The 21,381-nt window shown below is 38.3% G+C and overlaps 1 protein-coding gene across 9 annotated transcripts; it reads left to right on the forward strand.

Moving 5' to 3' along the window:
- The first annotated feature begins 1,338 nt into the window (after positions 1-1,338).
- Positions 1,339-21,156, forward strand: LOC133313921 (bZIP transcription factor 16-like). Of its 9 annotated transcripts, none has more exons than XR_009751872.1 (10): positions 1,339-1,425; positions 1,532-1,591; positions 1,731-1,900; positions 2,403-2,457; positions 19,252-19,294; positions 19,375-19,664; positions 19,758-19,835; positions 19,924-20,049; positions 20,319-20,542; positions 20,621-20,789. XR_009751872.1 is itself a non-coding variant. In XM_061515338.1 (10 exons), the coding sequence occupies exons 1-9, from the start codon at positions 1,342-1,344 to the stop codon at positions 20,180-20,182; spliced, it is 924 nt and encodes a 307-aa protein (XP_061371322.1). In that variant the 5' UTR covers positions 1,339-1,341; the 3' UTR covers positions 20,183-20,218; positions 20,319-20,428. The 9 variants fall into 9 exon arrangements, 5 of the variants coding, with proteins under 5 accessions (XP_061371322.1, XP_061371320.1, XP_061371318.1 ...); XR_009751875.1 differs by lacking the exon at positions 20,621-20,789 and adding an exon at positions 20,165-20,218 and having other exon boundaries at positions 19,943-20,049; positions 20,319-20,428; XM_061515338.1 differs by lacking the exon at positions 20,621-20,789 and adding an exon at positions 20,165-20,218 and having other exon boundaries at positions 20,319-20,428.
- The last annotated feature ends 225 nt before the right edge of the window (positions 21,157-21,381 follow it).

Genomic DNA, 21,381 nt, shown 5'->3' on the forward strand with positions numbered 1-21,381 from the left:
CTTATTGACTTTGTAAATAATTTACGTCATGATTAATGTTATTGCTCTATGGTGCTTATAACAAACAACACTGGCTATTTGAGACATAACAGCAGCAGGAGGGCTTCCTTTTAGTCTTGTGAAATATCAACTAGTAATTTGATACTCGTTTGAACACTAAAATAGATTTATCTATTCTTTTCAATTGTATGTTAGCTCGAAGGTAGGAGGCCAGCTGAAACTTACGGGAGAAATAGTAAAAGAAGACTTGATGAAGTGGGAAATAAATTAGTGTGCAATTTGTCTTGGGACAGAGAGAAAAGCTATTAGCATTGTGGATGGATAAAATTTTCCTATGTTTTTATTTTTTTATTAGTTTATTTTTTTATTTTTTTTTATTTTTTTTATTTTCTGTTATTTATTCAAGAAAAGAAGGGAAAGTGTGGGAAAAGGTGAGAAAGAAAATATAGCAAGAGAGAGACAAGAGAAGCTTATGAATTCTGTATTTTTTAGGTTGAAGAGAATTCTCGGTACAAGAGTGATATGTGATATCTATAGCTAGAGTTAGCTTCGTTAGGAAGCTAGGAGCCTATGACAGCTTAGCCTTCTAATAACTGAAACAGCTCAACAACCTAACAGAAACATAACAGCCTAACTGATCTTAACAGATCAGAACTCAAGTCAAGTACCCATGGTACAGTACACGCAACACACCACACTACAGAAAATATACATGTCTCCTTATTTTTAATTATTTATTTTTCCTTCATCCAGTCTTGCTTTTATATAGGATCAGCAACCACCAATCCCAATTTATTTGGGATATTGGGATAATGGTGATGTTTATGTATATTATCCCGAAAATTTGAATTGAAGGAAACAACTTTGGTAGCTTGTACAATACGTGTTTGGTATATTGTTATTAACACTTGTTCTCATTAAGGGTGAATTTCTGATGAGTTAATGATGATGCCAATTCCTTGCATGTCTCAGGAGAATGATATATAGTCAGTTTTATTACCTTAGGAAACAGTACAAGAATATCCCAAAATGGAGTGGAACCGAATCTATTTTGCAACAGGTCTATTTTTTGTTTTTGTCATGCATCGTTGACTGGAACCTGTACAAGAATATCCAAATCTGGATTGGAACCGGAACTATTCTGCAACATGATTATTTTTTGTTTATGTCATGCATCGTTGACTGGAACCCACCTTTTTATCTTCTTTTTTTTTTTAATTGTTGTCCACTATGCCTACAACTTGTGTGTACCTTGCTACACCAATACTACAAAATATCTAGTTTGAATTCTCCCACATGTTTCCATTAGCTTATTGATTAAATTTTTGCTTGCAGCATATTATGCCTCCCTATGGCACCCCGCCACACCCCTATGTTGCAATGTATCCCCATGGTGGCATATACGCTCATACATCCATTCCTCCGGTATTCTTTTGTAGATTATACTTTTTTGAGGTTATCATATTGTAATCAATCACTATAATCTAGAATTCGTTAACCAATATTTGCACGTTTTCACGAACTTAATTAGGGATCTTATCCTTTTAGTCCTTTTGCCATGCCTTCTCCGAATGGTATTGCAGATACTTCGGTGAGTTTCTATGCCCTTCTGCATTTTTCTGCTTTCTTTCTTTGTCATGCTTTTTAACTCTCTGCCTGTCTTTTCTTTCTCTTGTGCTGAACTTATCCTTATCTAACTAAGGAAAATCACCTTATGAGTTGACATGCAGGTAGATACTCCAGGTATCATCAAAGCTGAAGGTAAGCCTCCTGAGGTGAAGGAAAAATTACCAATCAAAAGATCAAAAGGAAGTTTGGGTAGTTTGAATATGATAACAGGAAAAAATAATGAACTTGGTAAAACACCCAGGAAATCTGCTAATGGAATTCATTCCAAAAGGTGCGATGTGGTGTATTGATCAATCTAGTAGTTGAGTTACGCTCTCTTATTTGAATCAAAGTAATCCATTAATCCGTGCCCATTATGTTCTGCCAAATTGTTGTTTCTAAATATGTAATCATAAGTTGATATAAGCTGTGAACATGTTTTTCTGTCGTTCTAGATTATAGAAATAAATCCTGGAAATTGGTTGACATTCTTTAGATATGCTTTATAGGTTTTTAATACAGCGTAATATTTTTCTTATTCGACTTTTTATATGTTTTAATTTTATGACTAGAGAATAATTTCATATTTAACTTCTAATGCTTGCAAACCCCATTTACTTTATTAATTTTTACTATTATTTTCCTTTATCAATATTCGGGCTTCGTTTTCCTTTATGCTATAGGAAATATATTAGTAGGGTTAAAAGTGGATGGTTTATTACTTTATCTCAATTTCTTGACAGTTGCAACGTCATACTGGCTACTTATGCTGATATTAAAACTTGAATTTGTAGTGGTGAGAGCGCTAGCGAAGGTACTAGTGAAGGAAGTGATGAAAATTCTCAGAATGTAAGTTGCACGCCACTTGTCAGTTTGCTACTGTATGGTTTGTTGGAAAGTATCACCTACTTAGGGAAAATTTTTCCTATGTAGTATAATTTAGAATTTGACTTGTTTTGCTAATGTCCGATTTTCCTTCTTCTTTTTTGATATAGGGAAAGTATCTCCCACTTGTCAGTTTCCTATATCATTGATTCTAAACCATATATCATGCATATGCAACTAATTGTGTTGAGATCAACTTGCATATTTTTCTATGTTAAGGGGAAGACAACAAAGTTCACGGTCATAAATTTGTTTAATTTACTCTTATGAATTATGTTTAAGCAAACAATTCTTCAAAAAGAACTCTGAAAAGTGTTTTTTTTTTTTTTTCAAGATTTGTCGTAAAAACTTTAGTTTTGGTCAAACAAGCTATTCTTCAATGAGGCATTAGACTCAAACCTTCGAGGCAACAAAACAAGATGCACAATAATTTTCCATGAAGTGTGGAAGCATCCTCAACCAAGTTAAAGAAGAGGAAAATAATAAAAACTATGCAAAACTTACTGCTACAATATTAGATCATACACGAGTGAAAAATATATTATTTTGCAAGTTTTGTAATAAGAAGTTTAGCAATAGCTAAACTTTGGGTGGGTACCAAAATGCTCACGAGAAAGAGAGAAAAGTAGCCAAAAAAGAAAAAATTCTTGCTGCCTCTAATCCTAAACTTAAAAAATGGGTTGTTAAATACATAATTATAAAGTTATTAATGTAGCATTCATTTAACAACTTAAAGCTTTTGAGTTGAAATTATTTTTGACATGGTATCAAAGTTTATGTGACCAAGTAATCTAATACCATGTCAAGAATCATCTCACATGAAAATTTAACTATTTTAGGTTTAGGAATAGAGGTGACAAGAATCTTTTCTTTTTTGGTTGCTTTTCTCTTTCTTGTGAGCATCTTGGTGCACACCCAAGGCTTGACTATTGCTGAACATTTTTTTACAAAACTTGCACGATAATACCTTATTCATTCATTCTTGATTTGATGTTGTAGCAGGAAATTTTCTATTTTTGGTTCTCGTTTCATTGTTTTCCTCTCTTCCAAACATCATGAGAAATTGATGTGTAGCTTGCATCGTCCTCAATGATTTTAGGCTGAGTTCTCCTTGAAGAATTTCTTGCTTGACCAAATCAAATCAAACTTCTCTAGAGTTTTACTTTGAGATATTTTTAAGAACTGTTTGCTTGATCAAAATTCACATGATCATATAAACAATGTGGTAAATGTTTTCCCTGACCGTGAACTTTATGGTCTTCCTCTTCTTAAAAAAAAAGGTGCAGGTTGATCTCGTTTGTGGTGCATATGAGACCCACTTTTATCAGGCATCAAGGCCTGTATCTGGTGTTTGGTCAGTTGAGGACGATTCATAATCTGTTGCCCTAGTCATGAATTATGATGTAAGCCATCTTTGAGTTTCACATATTGTCCACCGTCGTGGGGTTTATAAATATTCTTGAATAGTGGGCGAAAGATTAATGTTAGGTTACCATGTTCATGACCTTGATTTGAAGAAAAACATGAATAATGAGATTGCAAATTGGGAAGTCAATATTTTATAAGCATACTCATGGACTCGCTTACTAATTTGTAGTCTTATTATTTGAGTTTTGCTTCAAACCAAGAAAACGGATATGGTAGCCTAATATTAGGGTTTCGATCACTTTTTATGAATATTCATAAACTGCACGATGGTGTGCCTTATGTGAAACACGAAGTCTCCCATCATAATCCATGGCACGGATAACATATTATGAATCGTCCTCAACCCACCATGTTCCAAATACATGCCTTGATGCTTACCAAGATTGGGTTTAATCAGCAACATAAATCAAATGAACTTGCATATTTATTTATCTTAAGGGGAAGAGCAGAAAGTTCAAGATTGCAAGCACAGTTATAATCTTGTTTAATTGATTATGTGAATTTTGATCAAGTAAACAATTCATCAAAAAGACCCCATAGTGGAACCTTAAAGGTGTTTGATTTGATTTTCAAACTTTCACGTAACACATTTCTTCAAGGAGACCTCAGACTAAATCCATCGAGGCAGCAATGTAAGTTGGTTATCGATTTCTCGTGAAATTTGGAAGCATCCTCAACCATGTTAAAGAAGAGGAAAATAGTGAAACGGGTACAAATTATGCAAAGCTTGCTTCAGAAAAATCAAATCATGCACAAGTGAAAAGGATATTATCTTCCAAGTTTTGTAATAAGAAGTTCAACAATTTTCAAGCCTTTTGGCCATCAAAACGCTCATAAGAAAGAGAGAGAAGCAGCCAAATAATAGAAGATTCTTACCACCTCTATTTCTAAACTTAGAAAAGTGATCTTAGATATGTAATATATAAAACAATTAATGTGACATGCACTTAACAAATTAAGCTTTTGGGTTAAAATAGTTTATGACGTGGTATCGGAGTTTTTATGACCAAGTGCTCTAATGTCATGTTAATAACCAACTCTTCTCATGGAAATTAAACTTAGGTTTAGAAATTTCGCGGCAAGAATCTTCTCTTTTTTGGTCGCTTTCTTCTCTTGTGAGAGTCTTGGTGCCCACCCATTGCTTGGATATTGGTGAACTTCTTATTACAAAACTCAAACAATAATACCTTTTTCACTCATGAATGATTTGATTTTGCAGTAGAAAGCTTTCCATGATTGGTATCTAGTTCATCGTTGTCTGAATGCTTTTAGTATGAGGTCTCCTTGAAGAATTGTTTGCTTGATCAAAATTCTCGTCTTTTCGTGAAAATTTAAAAATCAAATAAAGCTCCTCTAGGGTTCCATTGCAATATCTTTTTGAAGAATTTTTTGCTTAACCAAAATTTATATGATCAAATAGAGCAAGTTGTAACTGTGTTTATAATTGTGAACTTTGGGGTCTTCCCCTTAACATGGAAAAATATGCATGTTAATCTCGTGATTGTGATGCTGATGAAACCCACTTTTATCAGGCATCAAGGCTTGTAACGGATGCATGGTGGGTTGAGGATGATTAAACTATTACCTTAGCCATGGATTTTGATGGGAGCCATCTCCGAGTTTCACTTAAGGTCAACCACTATAGGGTTTATGAATATTTTTGGATACTAATTGAAACCCTAATGTTAGGCTATCATGTTCATGACGTTGGTTTGAAGCAAAGCCGGAATAACAAGATTGCAATTTGGTTCTTTAAATGGTCTCAAAGCCTTTGCGACCAAGTAAAAAACTAATTAAATCCAAAAAGTTTAAGTTGTTACTTGAAGACAATTTTTTTTAGTTTTATATTATATTGTTTCTTAACAGTCGATAGTTGTGTCATCATTTTGACTATCTCGTAGGTCTTTTCATCGTCCCCATCCGCCACTTTTTCATCCATTGCCATAGATGCTATTTGGCCCTGTCAGACTTTGTTTCGAAAGTTGTCTGGCCTCATTCGACTGTGTCTCAGATGCAATCTGGTGCCATAGAACTTTGGCCCGGATGTAGTCTGGCCCCATAGATTTCGTCTCATATGTATCCTATTCCCATTCCCATTGGATGTTGCCTAGCCCTGTTAGCTTGGCCTATGCAGAGTGATGAACATATTGGCTATGATTTATACCAGCCTCCCATTTTGATTCATATCAATGGCGATTTCTCTTATTTCATTGACGAGTCATTTCAACAATAAAAAAAAAATTCTTCATGCACGTGATGCATGCAAAACCTCAATTTTAAATTTCAATATTGGGTCTCCTAAGTTTTCTTGTGATGTGGGGCTTCTAAATGTTGTTCTTGATGAATTTCTTGTTGTGTTGTTATTTCAACAATGCTCATCTCTCTAGTGTTACCAACATTCTTGAGTTAGCATATCAACCGTGTTTTAGCTCGAGGGGGAGTGTTAGAATATCTAAAAGATATCCTATAATATTATGATTATATCCTCTTAGGATTGGTTTCCATATTTCCTTATATTTCATTTGTTTCCTTATTTTTGGAGTCTATTATTAGTTTAAATAGAGATTAGTTCTTTGTAGTTTAGATCACATTATAACTTATTAAATCAATAGTGTTGAGAACCAATTCAACCTAAAACCTTAAGGTGTTGGGTGATAGCCTTTTTAATGGTTTATATTATTCTCTAGCACATTCTCTCATGCAAGAGCCTTTTGGGCTTGAAGGGTGGATGTTGCACAGACCCAATTTATTTTTTTTTACCTTGTTCTTATTTAATTCCACTTGAAAGTGGGGAGGCAGTGAGGATCGAACTCATAACCTTATGGTGACTGAAGCTCTGATACCATGTTGAGAACCATTTCAACCCAAAACCATAAGGTGTTGGGTGAGGGCATTTTTAATGGTTTATATTATTCTCTAACACTCCCCCTCACGTAAGAGCCGTTTGGGTTTGAAGCGTGGATATTACATTGTCCCAATTTTTGATTTACCTTGTGCTTATTTTATCCACTAGAAAGTGGGGCTGGTAAAGATCGAACTCGTGACCTTATGGTTACTGGGGCTCTGATACCATGTAAAGAACCATTTCAACCAAAAACTTTAAGGTGTTGGGTGATAGCCTTTTTAATGGTTTATATTATTCTCTAACACATCCCCTCACGCAAGAGCCCTTTGGGCTTGAAGCGTGGATATTGCACAAACTCAATTTTTGTTTTTTGGTTTTACCTTGTGCTTATTTAATTCCACTTAAAAGTGGGGGCGGTGAGGATCGAACTCATAAACTTTTGGTCACTGAAGCTTTGATACCATGTTGAAAACCAATTCAACCCAAAACCTTAAGGTGTTGAATTGGTTTTTATTGGTATATATTATTCTCTAACAAATACCAATTTCATATTCATTTTTTGTTTTCTCTTTTCTTCGTTTCCTATTTAAATCCCTATAATTTCAAAATAATGAATGAATTAGGCACTATATACATGATTTCCATCATGATTCATACCACTTGAGATTAAAGAATAATTGTACATTGAATAATGGTATGTTACAATGTACAAGAGCTTTCTATTTAAAGAGACTAAAAAACCTAATGGGCTAAGCCCACAAGATGCGGGACTATATACATTAAACTATTCTAACACTCCCCCTCAAGCTGGAGCATATATATTGTAAGCACGCAGCTTGCCACAAATATATTAAACCCTAGGACCCCCTAAGAGCTTTAGTGAAGACATCCGCGAGTTGATCATTGGAGTTGACAAATGCCGTTTTGATTTCTCCTGACTGAATCTTTTCTCGAATGAAATGACAATCGATCTCTATATGTTTGGTTCTCATGAAATACAAGATTAGAGGATATATGTAGCGCAACTTGATTGCCACAAATGAAAGTCATGGGTTGTTTCTATTCACAAAGATGGAGCTCCCGAATCAACTGCTTTAACTAGATTAGCTCGCAGGTAGCAACTCCCATTGCACGATACTCGACCTTTGCACTAGATCGGGCAACAACATTTTGTTTCTTACTTTTCTAAGAAATCAGGTTTCCTTCAAAGAAGACACAATAGCCTAAAGTTGAGCGCCTATCCGAAAGTGATCCTGCTCAATCAGCATCTGACTAATTACAAATTTCTGTACTTCCCTCATCTGAATATAATGAACTTTCCCTGGTGCTCCTTTGATGTACCGGAGGATCCTTACAGCAGCATCCCGATGAGAATCACAAGGAGAATCAAGAAACTGACTAGCGACACTAACAATAAAAGAAATGTTCGGCCTATTCATAGTGAGATAATTGAGCTTCCCAATCAACCTTCGATAACGTCCAGGATCAGATAACAGATCTCCTTGTCCGGGTAGTAATTTGATAGTAGGATCCATGGGTATATCAACCGGCTTACACTCCAACATACCAGTCTCTAGGATATCCAAGGCATATTTCCTTTATCATATAGAAATTCCCTGTCTAGACTGTGCTACTTCAATCCCTAAGAAGTAACGAAGCTTACACTTGAATATAAAATAATATGTTGTGTATTGATCTAATTCAGAGAGTTACAATATAGAGACACTAATGGGCTTATAGGAGAAGGCCCAGACCTAATACAATCAAGTTATAATCAGAATAATTACAGACTAATCATATCTAATCATATCTAATCAGACTAATCATATCTAATCATATCTAACACTCCCCCTCAAGCTGGTGCGTATATATTGTGAGCACCAAGCTTGTTACAAATGGATTGAACCCGAGGACCTCTAAGAGCTTTAGTGAAGACATCTGCGAGTTGATCAGAGGAGTTGACGAAAGCAGTATTGATTTCTCCTGATTGAATCTTTTCTCGAATGAAGTGACAATCAATCTCTATATGTTTGGTCCTCTCATGAAAGACAAGATTAGAGGATATATGTAGCGCAGGTTGATTATCTCAGATGAGTGTCATGGGTTGTTTCTATTCACAAAGATGAAGTTCCTGAATCAACTGCTTTAACCAGATTTACTCACAGGTAGTATTTGCCATTGCACGATACTCAGCTTCTGCACTAGACCGAGCAACTACAGGTTGTTTCTTGCTCTTCCACGAAATTAAGTTTCCTCCAAAGAAGACACAATAGCCGGAAGTAGAGCGCCTGTCCGAGGGTGATCCTGCTCAATCAGCATCTGAATAACCACAAATTTCTGTATTTCCCTGATCTGAATACAACAAACCTTTTCCTGGTGCTGCTTTGATGTATCAGAGGATCCTCACAGCAGTATCCCAATGTGAATCACAAGGGGAATCAAGGAACTGACTAGCCGTACTAACAGCGAAAGAAATATCTGGCCTAGTCACAGTAAGATAATTGAGCTTCCCAATTAGCCTCCGATAACGTCCAGGATCAGATAACGGCTCCCCCTGTCTGGGCAATAACTTGACATTAGGATCCATGGGTGTATCAACTGGTTTACTCCCCAACATACCAGTTTCTTCGAGGATATCCAAGGCATACTTCCTTTGACAAATAGAAATGCCCTGTCTAGATTGCGCCACCTAAATTCCCAAGAAGTAACGCAACTTTCCAAGGTCCTTTGTTTGAAATGCATTGAAAAAATGTTGTTTTAACTGACGAATTCCGTCTTGATCACTTCCGGTGAGAATGATGTCATCAACATAGACTAACAAATAGATGCACTTGTCAGGAGATGTAATCCTATAAAATCCAGAATGATCAACTTTACTGCGGATTAAGCCAAAAGCCTGAACGGCAGAACTGAAGCGACTGAACCATGCTCGAGGAGACTGCTTGAAACCATATAAGGATTTTTGAAGACGACACACTTCTCCAGACTCCCCCTGAGCAACAAAACCAGGTGGTTGCTCCATGTAAACTTCTTCTTGCAAATCACCATGAAGAAAGGCATTTTTGATGTCAAGTTGAAGGAGTGGCCAGTGACGAACAGCAGCAAGAGCAAGAAATAGGCAGACGGACGCCATCTTGGCAACAGGAGAAAAAGTATCCCCATAGTCAAGACCAAATATCTGAGTATAACCTTTGGCCACCAAACGAGCTTTAGAAACAAAAGTAAAAATGTGGTGAAGAAAGTCTATCATAACTCAAGAAACTATAAAGTGGATGAGGGTTGCGAGTAGATCGAATACCTTTGCGAAGGGCAATGAGAGTAATCTCTGATGAAGGATCTGGAGGGGAAGAGTCGACTAGAGCAGGCCGTGAGTCAGTAAGAGTCAAATCTGCTGGAGGCGCAGGCTGACGACGCTGATAGGTGAGAAAAGGACGGTCCTCAGGGATGGAGGCAACCGCGATAGAGTCACCTGCAACTGGTAAAGACAAATCAAGACAAGGAACAGGAAGAACATGATCAACCTGTGTTATCTGAGACGGGATAGAATGAAAATGTTGTTGATCAAGGAAAGTGACATCAACTGAAACAATATAACGCTTGAGATCAGGAGAGTAGCAACGATACCCCTTTTGAAAACGAGTGTATCCAACGAAAACACACTTGAAAGCTTTGGATGTTAACTTATCTTTACCTCGAGTAAGATCATGAACAAAGCACGTACATCCAAATACATGTGGAGGTAGAGGATAGGAAGATGCTCCTGGAAATAAAACACTATGTGGAACTTCATTATTAAGTACGGAAGAGGGCATGCGATTGATGAGAAAGCAAGAGGTGATTATAGCATCTGCCCAAAAACAGAGTGGAACATTCATGTGAATTAGTAGGGTACATGCAGTTTCAACCAGATGTCTATTTTTACGTTCAGCCACTCCATTTTGTTGTGGAGTGTGTGGGCAAGTGGTCTGGTGTATCGTTCCACGTTTCTCCAAAAAATTAGAAAATTCAAAAGACACATATTCTCTTGCATTATCACTGCGCAAGATTTGAATAGAAGCACCAAATTGAGTAGTTATTTCAGCACAAATTTTTTGATAAATTGAAAATAATTCAGAACGATTTTTCATTAAATAAACTCAAGTACAACAAGAGAAATCATCAATAAAGGTGACAAAATACTGAAAACCCAAAACAGACATTGTTCGACTCGGACCCCAAATGTCAGAATGGACAATAGAAAAAGGAGCATCAGCTCGTTTATTGACTCTATTAGCAAAGGAGGAGCGAGTGTGCTTTCCTTGCTGACAAGACTGACAATTTAAAGACTGAAGAGTAGACAAAAAAGGAACCATATGCTGAAGCTTGGAGAGACTTGGATGACCCAGACGACTGTGAATTAGCTCAGGAGACTCTGTGAGAGAACATGCTACTGGAGAAGGTGGTGCAATCAGATAGTAAAGACCTCGTGACTCAATGCCCGCTCCAATCGTCTTCCCCGTACCCGGATCCTGCATAGAGAAGGATTGTTTAGAGAAGGTAACAGTACATGAAAGAGACTGAATCAACTGGCTAACAGAGATTAAATTAAAAGGAATGCCAGGTATATAATAAACAGAGGTCAAAGCTAAAAAGGGAGTTGGGTTGGCTTCCCCAATTCCACGAGCAGGAGCCTTAGTACCATCAGCAAGAGTAACAGAGGGTAAATTATTAGAATAAGAAAGGGAAGTGAAAAGATCCTTATTACCACAAAGGTGATGAGTAGCACCTGAGTCTATTATCCAGGGTCCAAGAGATGATTGAGAAAGGCAAGCAACATGATTACCAGTGTCTTGAGTAGGATGCTGAGACGAAACCTTCTTGAGAAGTGCCTCATATTCGGCACTGGAAAGAGTTACTGATCCAGTAGGAGGTGGTGTAACATCAGTCTGAGCAAAGTTGGCAGTCAGTGGTTTCAAGTGAGGGTACTTCCTGTAGTAGCGTTCTTCAAAATGTCCAAGATTCTGGTAATAATTGCAACGAGGCCTCTGTCCGCGACCACCCTGTCCACGGCCACGGCCGCGACCGCGTACACTGTTCCAAGAATCATTGGAGCGAGAAAAGAATGCAGTGGAATCGGTAGCTGGCACATGTGTGGGAGCTGTTGGTTTGTCCTTAAGATTCAGAATGCGTTGGAAAGTGTGTGACAGGCTAGGAGTCTTAGCACTGGTTAGAATATTCTCACGAACACTTTCTAACTCCTCAGAAAGACCAGAGAGAGTTATGACCATAAAGAAGCACTCCACCTGCTTCTTGTACGCAGAGGCATCTACAACATGAGGTAACATAGCCAAGAATTCTTGCATCAAAGAACGTATCTTACCAATATAAGTTTCCATTTGAGACTCTGGAGATTTGCGCAATTCCATTATCTGAGACACAATTGAATAAAGCTGTTGAATGTCATTGGTGTAGAGGTTTTTAGCTTCCTCCCATACGTCATAGCAGGTTTCAAAGGAGATGATAATGTCTATAATCGTCCGATCAATGGACTGCCAAAGGATACTTAGCAGTTGAGCATCAATCTTGTCCCATTCAGATGTCTGGTCTTTTGAAATATCGGCAGACTTAGTTCTGAGATGTGGACCGTGCCCCTGATCAGTAAACCAGATCTTAACTGAGGTAGACCAGGTCTTGTAAGTAGCAGATCCGACCAGTTTCATTGTTGTAATGGATGGGGTAGTACTGGAGATGACTCCAGTACTATTTTTGGATGTGCCCTCCATCAAAAACTTAAATAAAGATGACCAGAAACAAATAAAAGGACCAAATAAACACAGATTACCAAATAAAAATAAAACAGACTCAAATAGAAAATTCCAGCACTATGACCAATGATGATGAACAGTGGGTTATCACTTATATCAAAAAATAAGAATGCAAAGCACTTGAAACAATGACCGGAAAGCAAAGAATCACTGATATCTTCTGAACGGACGAGACCCACAACGAATGAAGATCAGATCGGAGAAGAGGGGAGGAAGGCGAGTTGTTCTGTCTTGGAGTGGCCGGAAAAAGCCACCGGAACAGTGCTCACGCGCCGGTGAGATGCGGCGCGTGAGGACCACTCGCAGAGAAGCTCAGCCGTGCGACTTGGCTGCCGGTGATGGGCCTTTTGCAGAGTAGGTCGCCGGAGGAAGAGGGTTCTGATCGCATGCTGACCGAGTTGAAAACTTGCCGGAAAAGTGCTCCGGCAGCCTGAACAGTGGCGGATGGTGGTTCCGGTGACCGTCGGAGGTGCTGACGCGTTCGGAAATTGCTCGGAAGGGACTTACGGTTCTTGATGTCTTGCCGGAAGGATGCACGGCAAAGAAAGGATGACTCCTAAGCAGTGGACTTAGGTTTTAAGGCGAAAACAAGGTTTCTAAGCGGAAGCGAGGGTCCCCAGAACGAAAGAGCTCTGATACCAACTGGAATATAAAATAATATGTTGTGTATTGATCTAATTCAGAGAGTTACAATATATAGAGACTCTAATGGGCTTATAGGAAAAGCCCAGACCTAATACAATCAGGATATAATCAGAATAATTACAGACTAATCATATGTAATCATATCTAATCAGACTAATCATATGTAATCATATCTAACACTTACCAAGATCCTTTGTTTGAAATTGACTGAACAAATATTGTTTTAACTGGTGAATCCCAGCTTGATCACTTCCAGTGAGAATAATGTCATTGACATAGGCTAACAGATAGATGCATTTGTTAGGAGATGTGAAACTATAAAACACAGAATGATCGACCTTACTGCGGATTAAGCCAAAAGTCTGAACAGCAGAATTGAAACGGTTGAACAAAGCTTGAGGAGATTGCTTGAGGTCATATAAGGACATACGAAGTCTGCACACCATCCCAGTTCCCTCTGAGCAACAAACTCAGGTGAGTAAACCTCTTCTTGTAAATCACCATGAAGAAAAGCATTTTTAATGTCTAGTTGAAGGAGTGGCCAATGACGAACAACATCGAGGGCAAGAAACATTCGGACAGACGCCATCTTAGCGACAGGAGAGAACGTGTCACTATAGTCAAGTCCGAAGATCTGAGTAAACCTTTGGCGACTAAGCGTGCTTTGAGACGGTCAACATGGCCATCAGGTCCAACCTTGACATTAATGACCCACCGACAACCAACAATAGACTTCTCTGAAGGAGCAGGAACAAGATCCCAAGTGCCATTGGAATGAAGAGCAGTCATCTCAGCAAGCATCGCTTGGCGCCACCCTAGATGGAAAAGTGCTTCACCTGTGATTTTAGGAATAGAAACAGAAGAAAGACTAGAAACAAAGGTGTAATGTGAAGTAGAAAAACGATCATAGCTTAAAAAGGTATAAATAGGATAAGGGTTACGAGTAGCACGTATACCTTTTCTTTGGGCAATGGGAAGAGCTTCTGGTGCCGGAGGGGAAGAGATGACTGGAGAAGGCGATGAGTCACCCAGGGCCAAATCTGTACGAGGTATTTTATGACGACGCTGATAGGTGAGAAAAGGGCGGTTTGCAGCGATGGAGGCAAGAGGTCTTTCCTCTAGAAGATAGTCACCTGCAACTGGTAAAGACAAGTCAAGAAACGGAACAGAAAGAACCTGATCAACCTGTGACAACTGAAATGGGATAGAATGAAATGGTTGTTGATCAAGGAAAGTGACATCAGCGAAAACAATATAACGTTTAAGATCAGAAGAATAACAACGATAACCCTTTTGAATACGAGAATAACCAAGAAAGATACACTGAAAGGCTTTGGATGTTAACTTATCCTTAATATGAGTGAGATCATGAACAAAACAAGTACAATCAAAGACATGTGGAGTTAGAGGATAAAGAGGAGTATCTGGAAACAATAGATTATGAGGAATGTCATTGTTGAGCAAAGATGAAAGCATGCAGTTGATGAGAAAACAAGAGATGAGTACGGCATCCGCCCAGAAGTGAAGGGGAACCTGCATATGAATAAGAAGGGTACGAGCAGTTTCAATGAGATATTTGTTTTTACGTTCAGCCACCCCATTTTGTTGTGGAGTGTGAGGACAAGTGGTTTGATGTAAAGTACCTTGTGTAGCCAAGAAATTAGAAAAATCAATAGAAACATATTCCTTAGTATTATCACTACGTAAAATACGAATAGAAACACCAAATTGAGTATGGATCTCAGTAGAAAACTTTTTATAAATGAAAAATAACTCGGAACGATTTTTCATTAAATAGATCCAAATACAACGGGAAAAATCGTCAATAATGGTAACGAAATACCGAAAACCTAAAACAGACAAAGTACGACTTGGACCCCGGATATCTGAATGAACAAGAGAGAAAGGAGCATCAGCTCGTTTATTGACTCGTCTGGCAAAGGAAGAGCATGTATGCTTTCCTTGTTGACATGACACACAATCTACAGACTGAAGACCATATAAAAGAGGAACCATCTTCTGCAACTTTGAAAGACTTGGATGATCGAGGCGACTGTGGATAAGTTGTGGAGATTATGTGAGAGAGCATGCCACTGAAGGACGAGGCACAACCAAATAGTAAAGCCCCCATGACTCATGACCCACTCCAATCATCTTCCCCGTACTTGGATCCTCCGTAGAAACAGAATTGTTAGAGAAAGTAATGGTGCAAGTGAGGGGTGCACCAATTTACTAATAGAAATGAAGTTATAAGGGGTGTCAGGAATGTATTAAACAGATGTCAAGGCCAAGGTAGAGGTCGGACGAGCTTGTCCAATCCCACGAACTGGGGCTTTGGTTCCATCATCAAGGGTAAAAGAAGGTAAATGATCAGAATAAGTAAGAGATGTAAAGAGTTCCTTATTACCACATAAATGATCGGTAGCACCTGAGTCAAATATCCAAGGGTCGAGTGATGTAGAATGAGAAACACAAGCAACGAGATTACCAGTATCTGGAGCAGAAGGCTGAGACTGAGGAGAAGCGTTCTTGAGAAGAGTCTGGAGTGCAGCATAGTCCACAGGTGAGAGAAACTGAATCAGATGATGCAGTGTTTGACTGAGCTATATTAGCAGGAAGAGAGGTGGCCCAATTCTTGTAGTTATTAGAATCCTTCAGTTTGGAAGATGTAATGGGCCCAACATTAGTAGATATGATTCTCGAGAAAGTTTTGGCAGGAGGAGAAGGAAAGTTAACCTTTGAGAGATCAGGGGATGCTGCTGCCATTTAAAGACAAAATATAAAAGCCGTAAATGAAGGCAAACGATATCCAATCAAGAAGACCAACACATCTAAAGGGAGACACACAAAGAACCTAGCACAAATCTGGAAAGAGGAGGAAAAATTGAGCTAGTCTATACAGGAACGACTGGAAAATGACGCCGAAATAGTGCATACACGCCTGTGAAGGGTGGGGCGTGAACACCACGTGCAGGGAGAAGGAGCCGTGCGTGAGAGCGCGTGGCGACTCCTCTGATGATGGGTCTTCCACAGACTTGGTCGCCAGAGAGAGAGGGCTCTGATTGCAGGCTTTCCAGTTGAAATCAATGCCGGAACAGTGCTCCGGTGGCCTGAACAGTGATGAACGGTGGTTGTTGGCGGCGGGCAATGGTTCTGACGGTTGAAGAAACAAGCCGGAGAGACGCACGACTTAGTGAACCTGCCGGAGGGACACATGACTGATGAAAACCTTGCTGGAAGATTTTACGGCAAAGTAGAAGAGAACACCTAAGCAATGGGCTTAGGGTTTTAGCGGAAGCGGATCCGCAGAACGAAAAAGCTCTTGTACCAACTTGAGATTAAAGAATAATTGTATATTGAATAATGGTATGTTACAATGTATAAGAGCTCTCTATTTAAAGAGACTAAAAGACCTAATGGGCTAAACCACAAGATGTGGGACTATATACATTAAACGATTCGAACAATACCCATACATAGTTTAAGATGATCATGTTTGAAACAATGAGGATCTGCCTTGTATAGAATCTTGAGAAGGTTTAGATTGATCTTCAGAAATGACATCAAATGTATCTTTGATATAGAGGGAGGGGGTATTTGATAGGATACCCCTAAGGGTGTATGCTAGTCACAAAGGATCATGATCAGCTGAGGTGCTAGGGAATATTCTAGAAGGGGATTTGTTAGAAGGTTCTGTTATAGAGAGAGGGTTGCTGACGTGACGAGAGGCACAAGTTGATACCAACTGATGGTTATATAGGCGTGGAAAGGCATGGAAGAAGGAGGTTGGGAATTTGGACAAACTTGGGTTGGGAAACCAGATTGGGAGAGAATAAGAGCACTCTTTAATTGCTTTGAAATTATCTTTTGTTTTTCTTCCTTTTCCATTGTAATTTTCCTCTGTTTCCATTACTGTTTCTGCAATTGTCTCACTGTAATTGTCATTTCTAGTTCAATATATAGAAAATCCAGATTATTTCTGGGCCAAAATATTGTTTGTTTGCTTGTGTTATTTGGTTAGTTGATCTGGTTATTATCAATTGGTATTAGAGCTTTCGATCTGGGAACTCTGTGAACCATGGCCACGCTGAGAAGAAAGCAACAAAGAAGAAAAATTCCGAATTTCTATGGAGATAGAGAAGATGATGAAGCTTGGGAATGGCTAATCTATTTGGAACAATTTTTTCAAATGGAGAGAATCAATGAAGATGAGAGGTTGATGGAAGCTGTAAGAGGGCTCAGAGGGAGTGCGTTCAACTGGTATCAAAGTTGGAGATGGTTCAATCCTAATGCAAGTTGGAAGGACTTTGAGAAAGCATTAATAGATAAATATTTACTTGAGATTTGTTTGGTAGATGATGTAGAATTGGAATGTCAAAAATCAGAATCCAAACCGAAGCAAAATCCTGTGTCAAAGGAGACACAGATCGTTGAAAAGAAGAATGAATCATTAGAGAGAAACAAGCGCCAGCGCCGGAGAAGGAAGCTGTCTAGACCAAGGAGGTTGTCGAAACCTAAAAAAAAATGAGAGAGGCAAAGGGGAATTCGTGGCAGCAGATAAAAATCAATCACTCGATCGGGTGATGACAAAGCACGAGGAAGAAGTGAAAAATTTAGGCAAATGGAGAATGCTGTAGACGTGGGAGAACCAATGACATCACCACCAGCGGTGGTTGTTGACCCACCACCAATGCCAGACCCTCCGGATTTAATTCTTTTTGTGGGGGTGGAGGGTGTTGTGAACTGCCACCAAGGAGGAAGAAAACTGATGGAAGTTAGGTTAGGGAATGGGTTAGCGGAATCGGGTCATTTAGTTTACCAATTGAGTCAGGCCCAAATTTTTAAATCACCCAAATCCAGCCTAACAATTTCTCTATTTCATTCAAGGAATGGGCTTGTGAGCCCATGATCATGTCTGAACAAATTGGTCCTCAGAATCTTGGGTTCGGTAAAGCAAACCAAGATGGGCAAGACTTCATGATAGAGAAGAGAATAGTTTTCATTTCGTCTTTGAGGAAGCGTAGGACGGCATGAAGGGCTCCATGGCAAGTTTGGTTCCATGGGTCACGGCTGTCAGAGCCAGGAAGAAGAGACCTTGTGTTGGGTTTTCTTTTTCTTTTGATTGTCGTTTTCTTTTTAATTCAATCCTTTCGTTGCCTTCTCTCTCGGAAGTCATGCCAACTACGGTGTTGGGGAGTGAAAGCACAACGAAGCGTGAGAAGAAAATCAGCATACCAAAAAAGCAAAAGCTACGTGAGATGGCAACACAAAACGCAGAAGGAAACCAGGTCAGAAAATAAATTTTCAAAATTGGGGGCATTACTCTTGGGAAAAAAAATACCAAACAGATGCTACAATTACTGTATTCTCAAAATTTTCTCACTATAGTGGTGGACTTGGTTTGCTTTTGGAGATAATGGTTGAAGTTATTTCGTGGTGTGTATCCGAGGAGTTTTCAATTGTTCAGCGGTCATGTTTGGGTGAATTAGTACTTATCCAGCCTATTCATAATATGAAGTATACAACTCAAGTACTTATCAGCTATGTTGCACCGACACAGGATACGACACGACACTCCGACACGTTAATTCTAAAAAATATTAAATTTCGACACGTTAGGACATGTTTTGATATTATATAATATTTTTAATTTATGTAGTGTATATTAACAAAAAAATAATGCTAAACTAATTATACCCATCAATTTTGTAAAGAAACATAATATCCCAAATATTTATATTAAACTCAATATAATAATAATCGTAATCCAGCGAATCTAATAGTTGGAACTCAAAATGCAACGCAACGTAACCTTTGAACCTTTTTTGAGTCTTTGCAACGAGTATTGAAGTGTCGGACACAACACACGTTAGGGATTTTGAAGTGTCGGTGCTTCATAGCTTATCAGTATTCTACATGGTTTGCATAATAATGTGCTTATATCTTCTAGGTTATGCCTTGAATCGTTTATTTGTATTATGTGCTCTTCCACTGCCTTGTAGTTACCCTTGGTAATTATTTCAATGGGTTTTGTAGGATTCTCAACTAAAATCTGGGGAGAGGCAGGATTCTTTTGAAGGTCTGACATGGTTACATTTGGAAATATTTTCTATATTTGTGTTTCTTTGTGTATATCAATAAAGTATGCATGGATTACAGATGAACCATCTCAAAATGGAAGTTCTGTGCAAGTTCCTCAAAATGGGGTACTTAATACACCCGGTACAGTTGTTAACCAAACTATGTCTATCCTACCTATCTCTGCTGCTGGTGCTCCCGGAGCAGTTCCTGGTCCCACAACTAATTCAAATATAGGAATGGATTATTGGGGCACACCAACTTCGTCCACTATTCCTGTGCTGCGTGGAAAGGTTCCTTCTACTGGAGTTGCTGGAGGGATGGTTACTTCTGGGTCAGGAGATAATGTTCAGTCACAACTTTGGTTACAGGTTAGGTTAACTTTGTCAGCAGGTTATTTCTTGTTGCATTATTACTTCCTGTAATCTCTTTTTTAATCTTCATCTTTTCTGGTTAACTTTCAGGATGAAAGAGAGCTTAAAAGGCAAAGGCGGAAGCAGTCTAATAGGGAATCTGCTCGCAGATCCAGGTTGCGCAAGCAGGTGAAAGAGATTTTAGTCTTTTCCTACTTCTGGTTGCATGGTCTTAATTTTCATATTTCAAATTCTTTTTTGTATGGTTGGTTATCAGGCTGAATGTGATGAACTAGGTCAGCGTGCTGAGACTTTGAAAGAAGAAAATGATTCTCTCCGGACCAAAGTGAGCCGGAACAGGAGTGATTACGAGCAGCTACTTTCTGAGAATGCGGCCCTCAAGGTGATTTTGAAATCTTGACATGATTTGATATCTGGTTTTTGTCTATTTTACTTATCGACAAGCACTACTGCCCATACCAATCAATATCTAACAATAAGTCCTTGACAATTGATAGCACACATTTGAACCCTGATTCAGAGAGGGAAATGAAAGGCCTAGTTGGAATAATGTGACGTTCCTACTTCTAAATTCCATTCTTAATATCTGATAAGTGATTTGCAAAGACTAAGCCTGCTATCTGATATATGTATGATATAATGGTTTTACAGGAGAGACTAGGAGAGATACCTGGGAATGAGGGTATTAGTTCTGGCCAAAATGATCAGCATGTTGATAATGATGACACTCAACAGAGTGGTCTGACACAGGCTGTGCTGGGTGTTCATTAGGATCTAGCTTCCTGCTGCATGTTGCTTTTAAGGAAGATAACCTAAAGAAATAGCAACTGCAAGTTCTTGTTTTTGGATAGCTTCTAGTTCAAGGTGTATTAAAGGTGATCGATCGTATGTAGTATTAGGATCTATTTATGTTATACGATTCCTCGTTTCTAATTCGTCAGGTTTTTTGACAGCCAAAAACAACCTGGGGTGTAGGAAGTTCTCGTCATTACCATATTCAGCCTTTAGGGATAGATTTGAGAATAGCGATTTACCATTAAGGATTTTATACAACATGTATTGTATTATGAATGTATAATCACCTATTTGATAAGTTACGACGTTAGGTAGTTTAACTGTGATTGCTCCCAGAAGTTACCACAGCAATTGTTATGATCAAATGAATAGATCTAAATTATATATTTATTTTTATTTTTTTTTGATAACAATTATATTTTTTTTCATCTCACATCTGTGCTACAGGCGAATTCGTTGTGTTTGCACTCAAATGATTACAGAGAAAACTAAAGGCGGAAAAAGAGCAGAGATAGCGTAGGTCTTTGAGGAATAGTTGAAGAGAAACATTTTGTCATACAATCCATACCTTTTCCCCTGTACTTATCGTCACAATCTTTTTACATAATTTTTTTCGTGCGTTTATCTTTAGTGTGCCCCTTCCAATAATGCTTTTGGTTTTTTTTTTTTTTTTTTGCTTAAATGTTTATAGAGTGAACGTAGATAATGAATGTAGACATTATCTACCTTCATTCTCAAAACAATTTGGGTTGGATTAAAAAATTGCAATAGAAAGATCATTATAATTATGAAAATACCTTGATTTTTGTCTTAAGACAATATTATTTTGGATTTAATGTAAATAATTTATCTACATTAATTGCAGAAAAAAAAATTTCTTTTCTTTTATCCCCTTGTTATGAATAATAATAATATAACA

The sequence above is a fragment of the Gastrolobium bilobum genome, unplaced genomic scaffold (genome assembly GCF_033153095.1).
Source record: "Gastrolobium bilobum isolate Gb01-03AN ecotype WA unplaced genomic scaffold, APGP_CSIRO_Gbil_v1 utg133413, whole genome shotgun sequence".
Taxonomy (NCBI): domain Eukaryota; kingdom Viridiplantae; phylum Streptophyta; class Magnoliopsida; order Fabales; family Fabaceae; genus Gastrolobium; species Gastrolobium bilobum.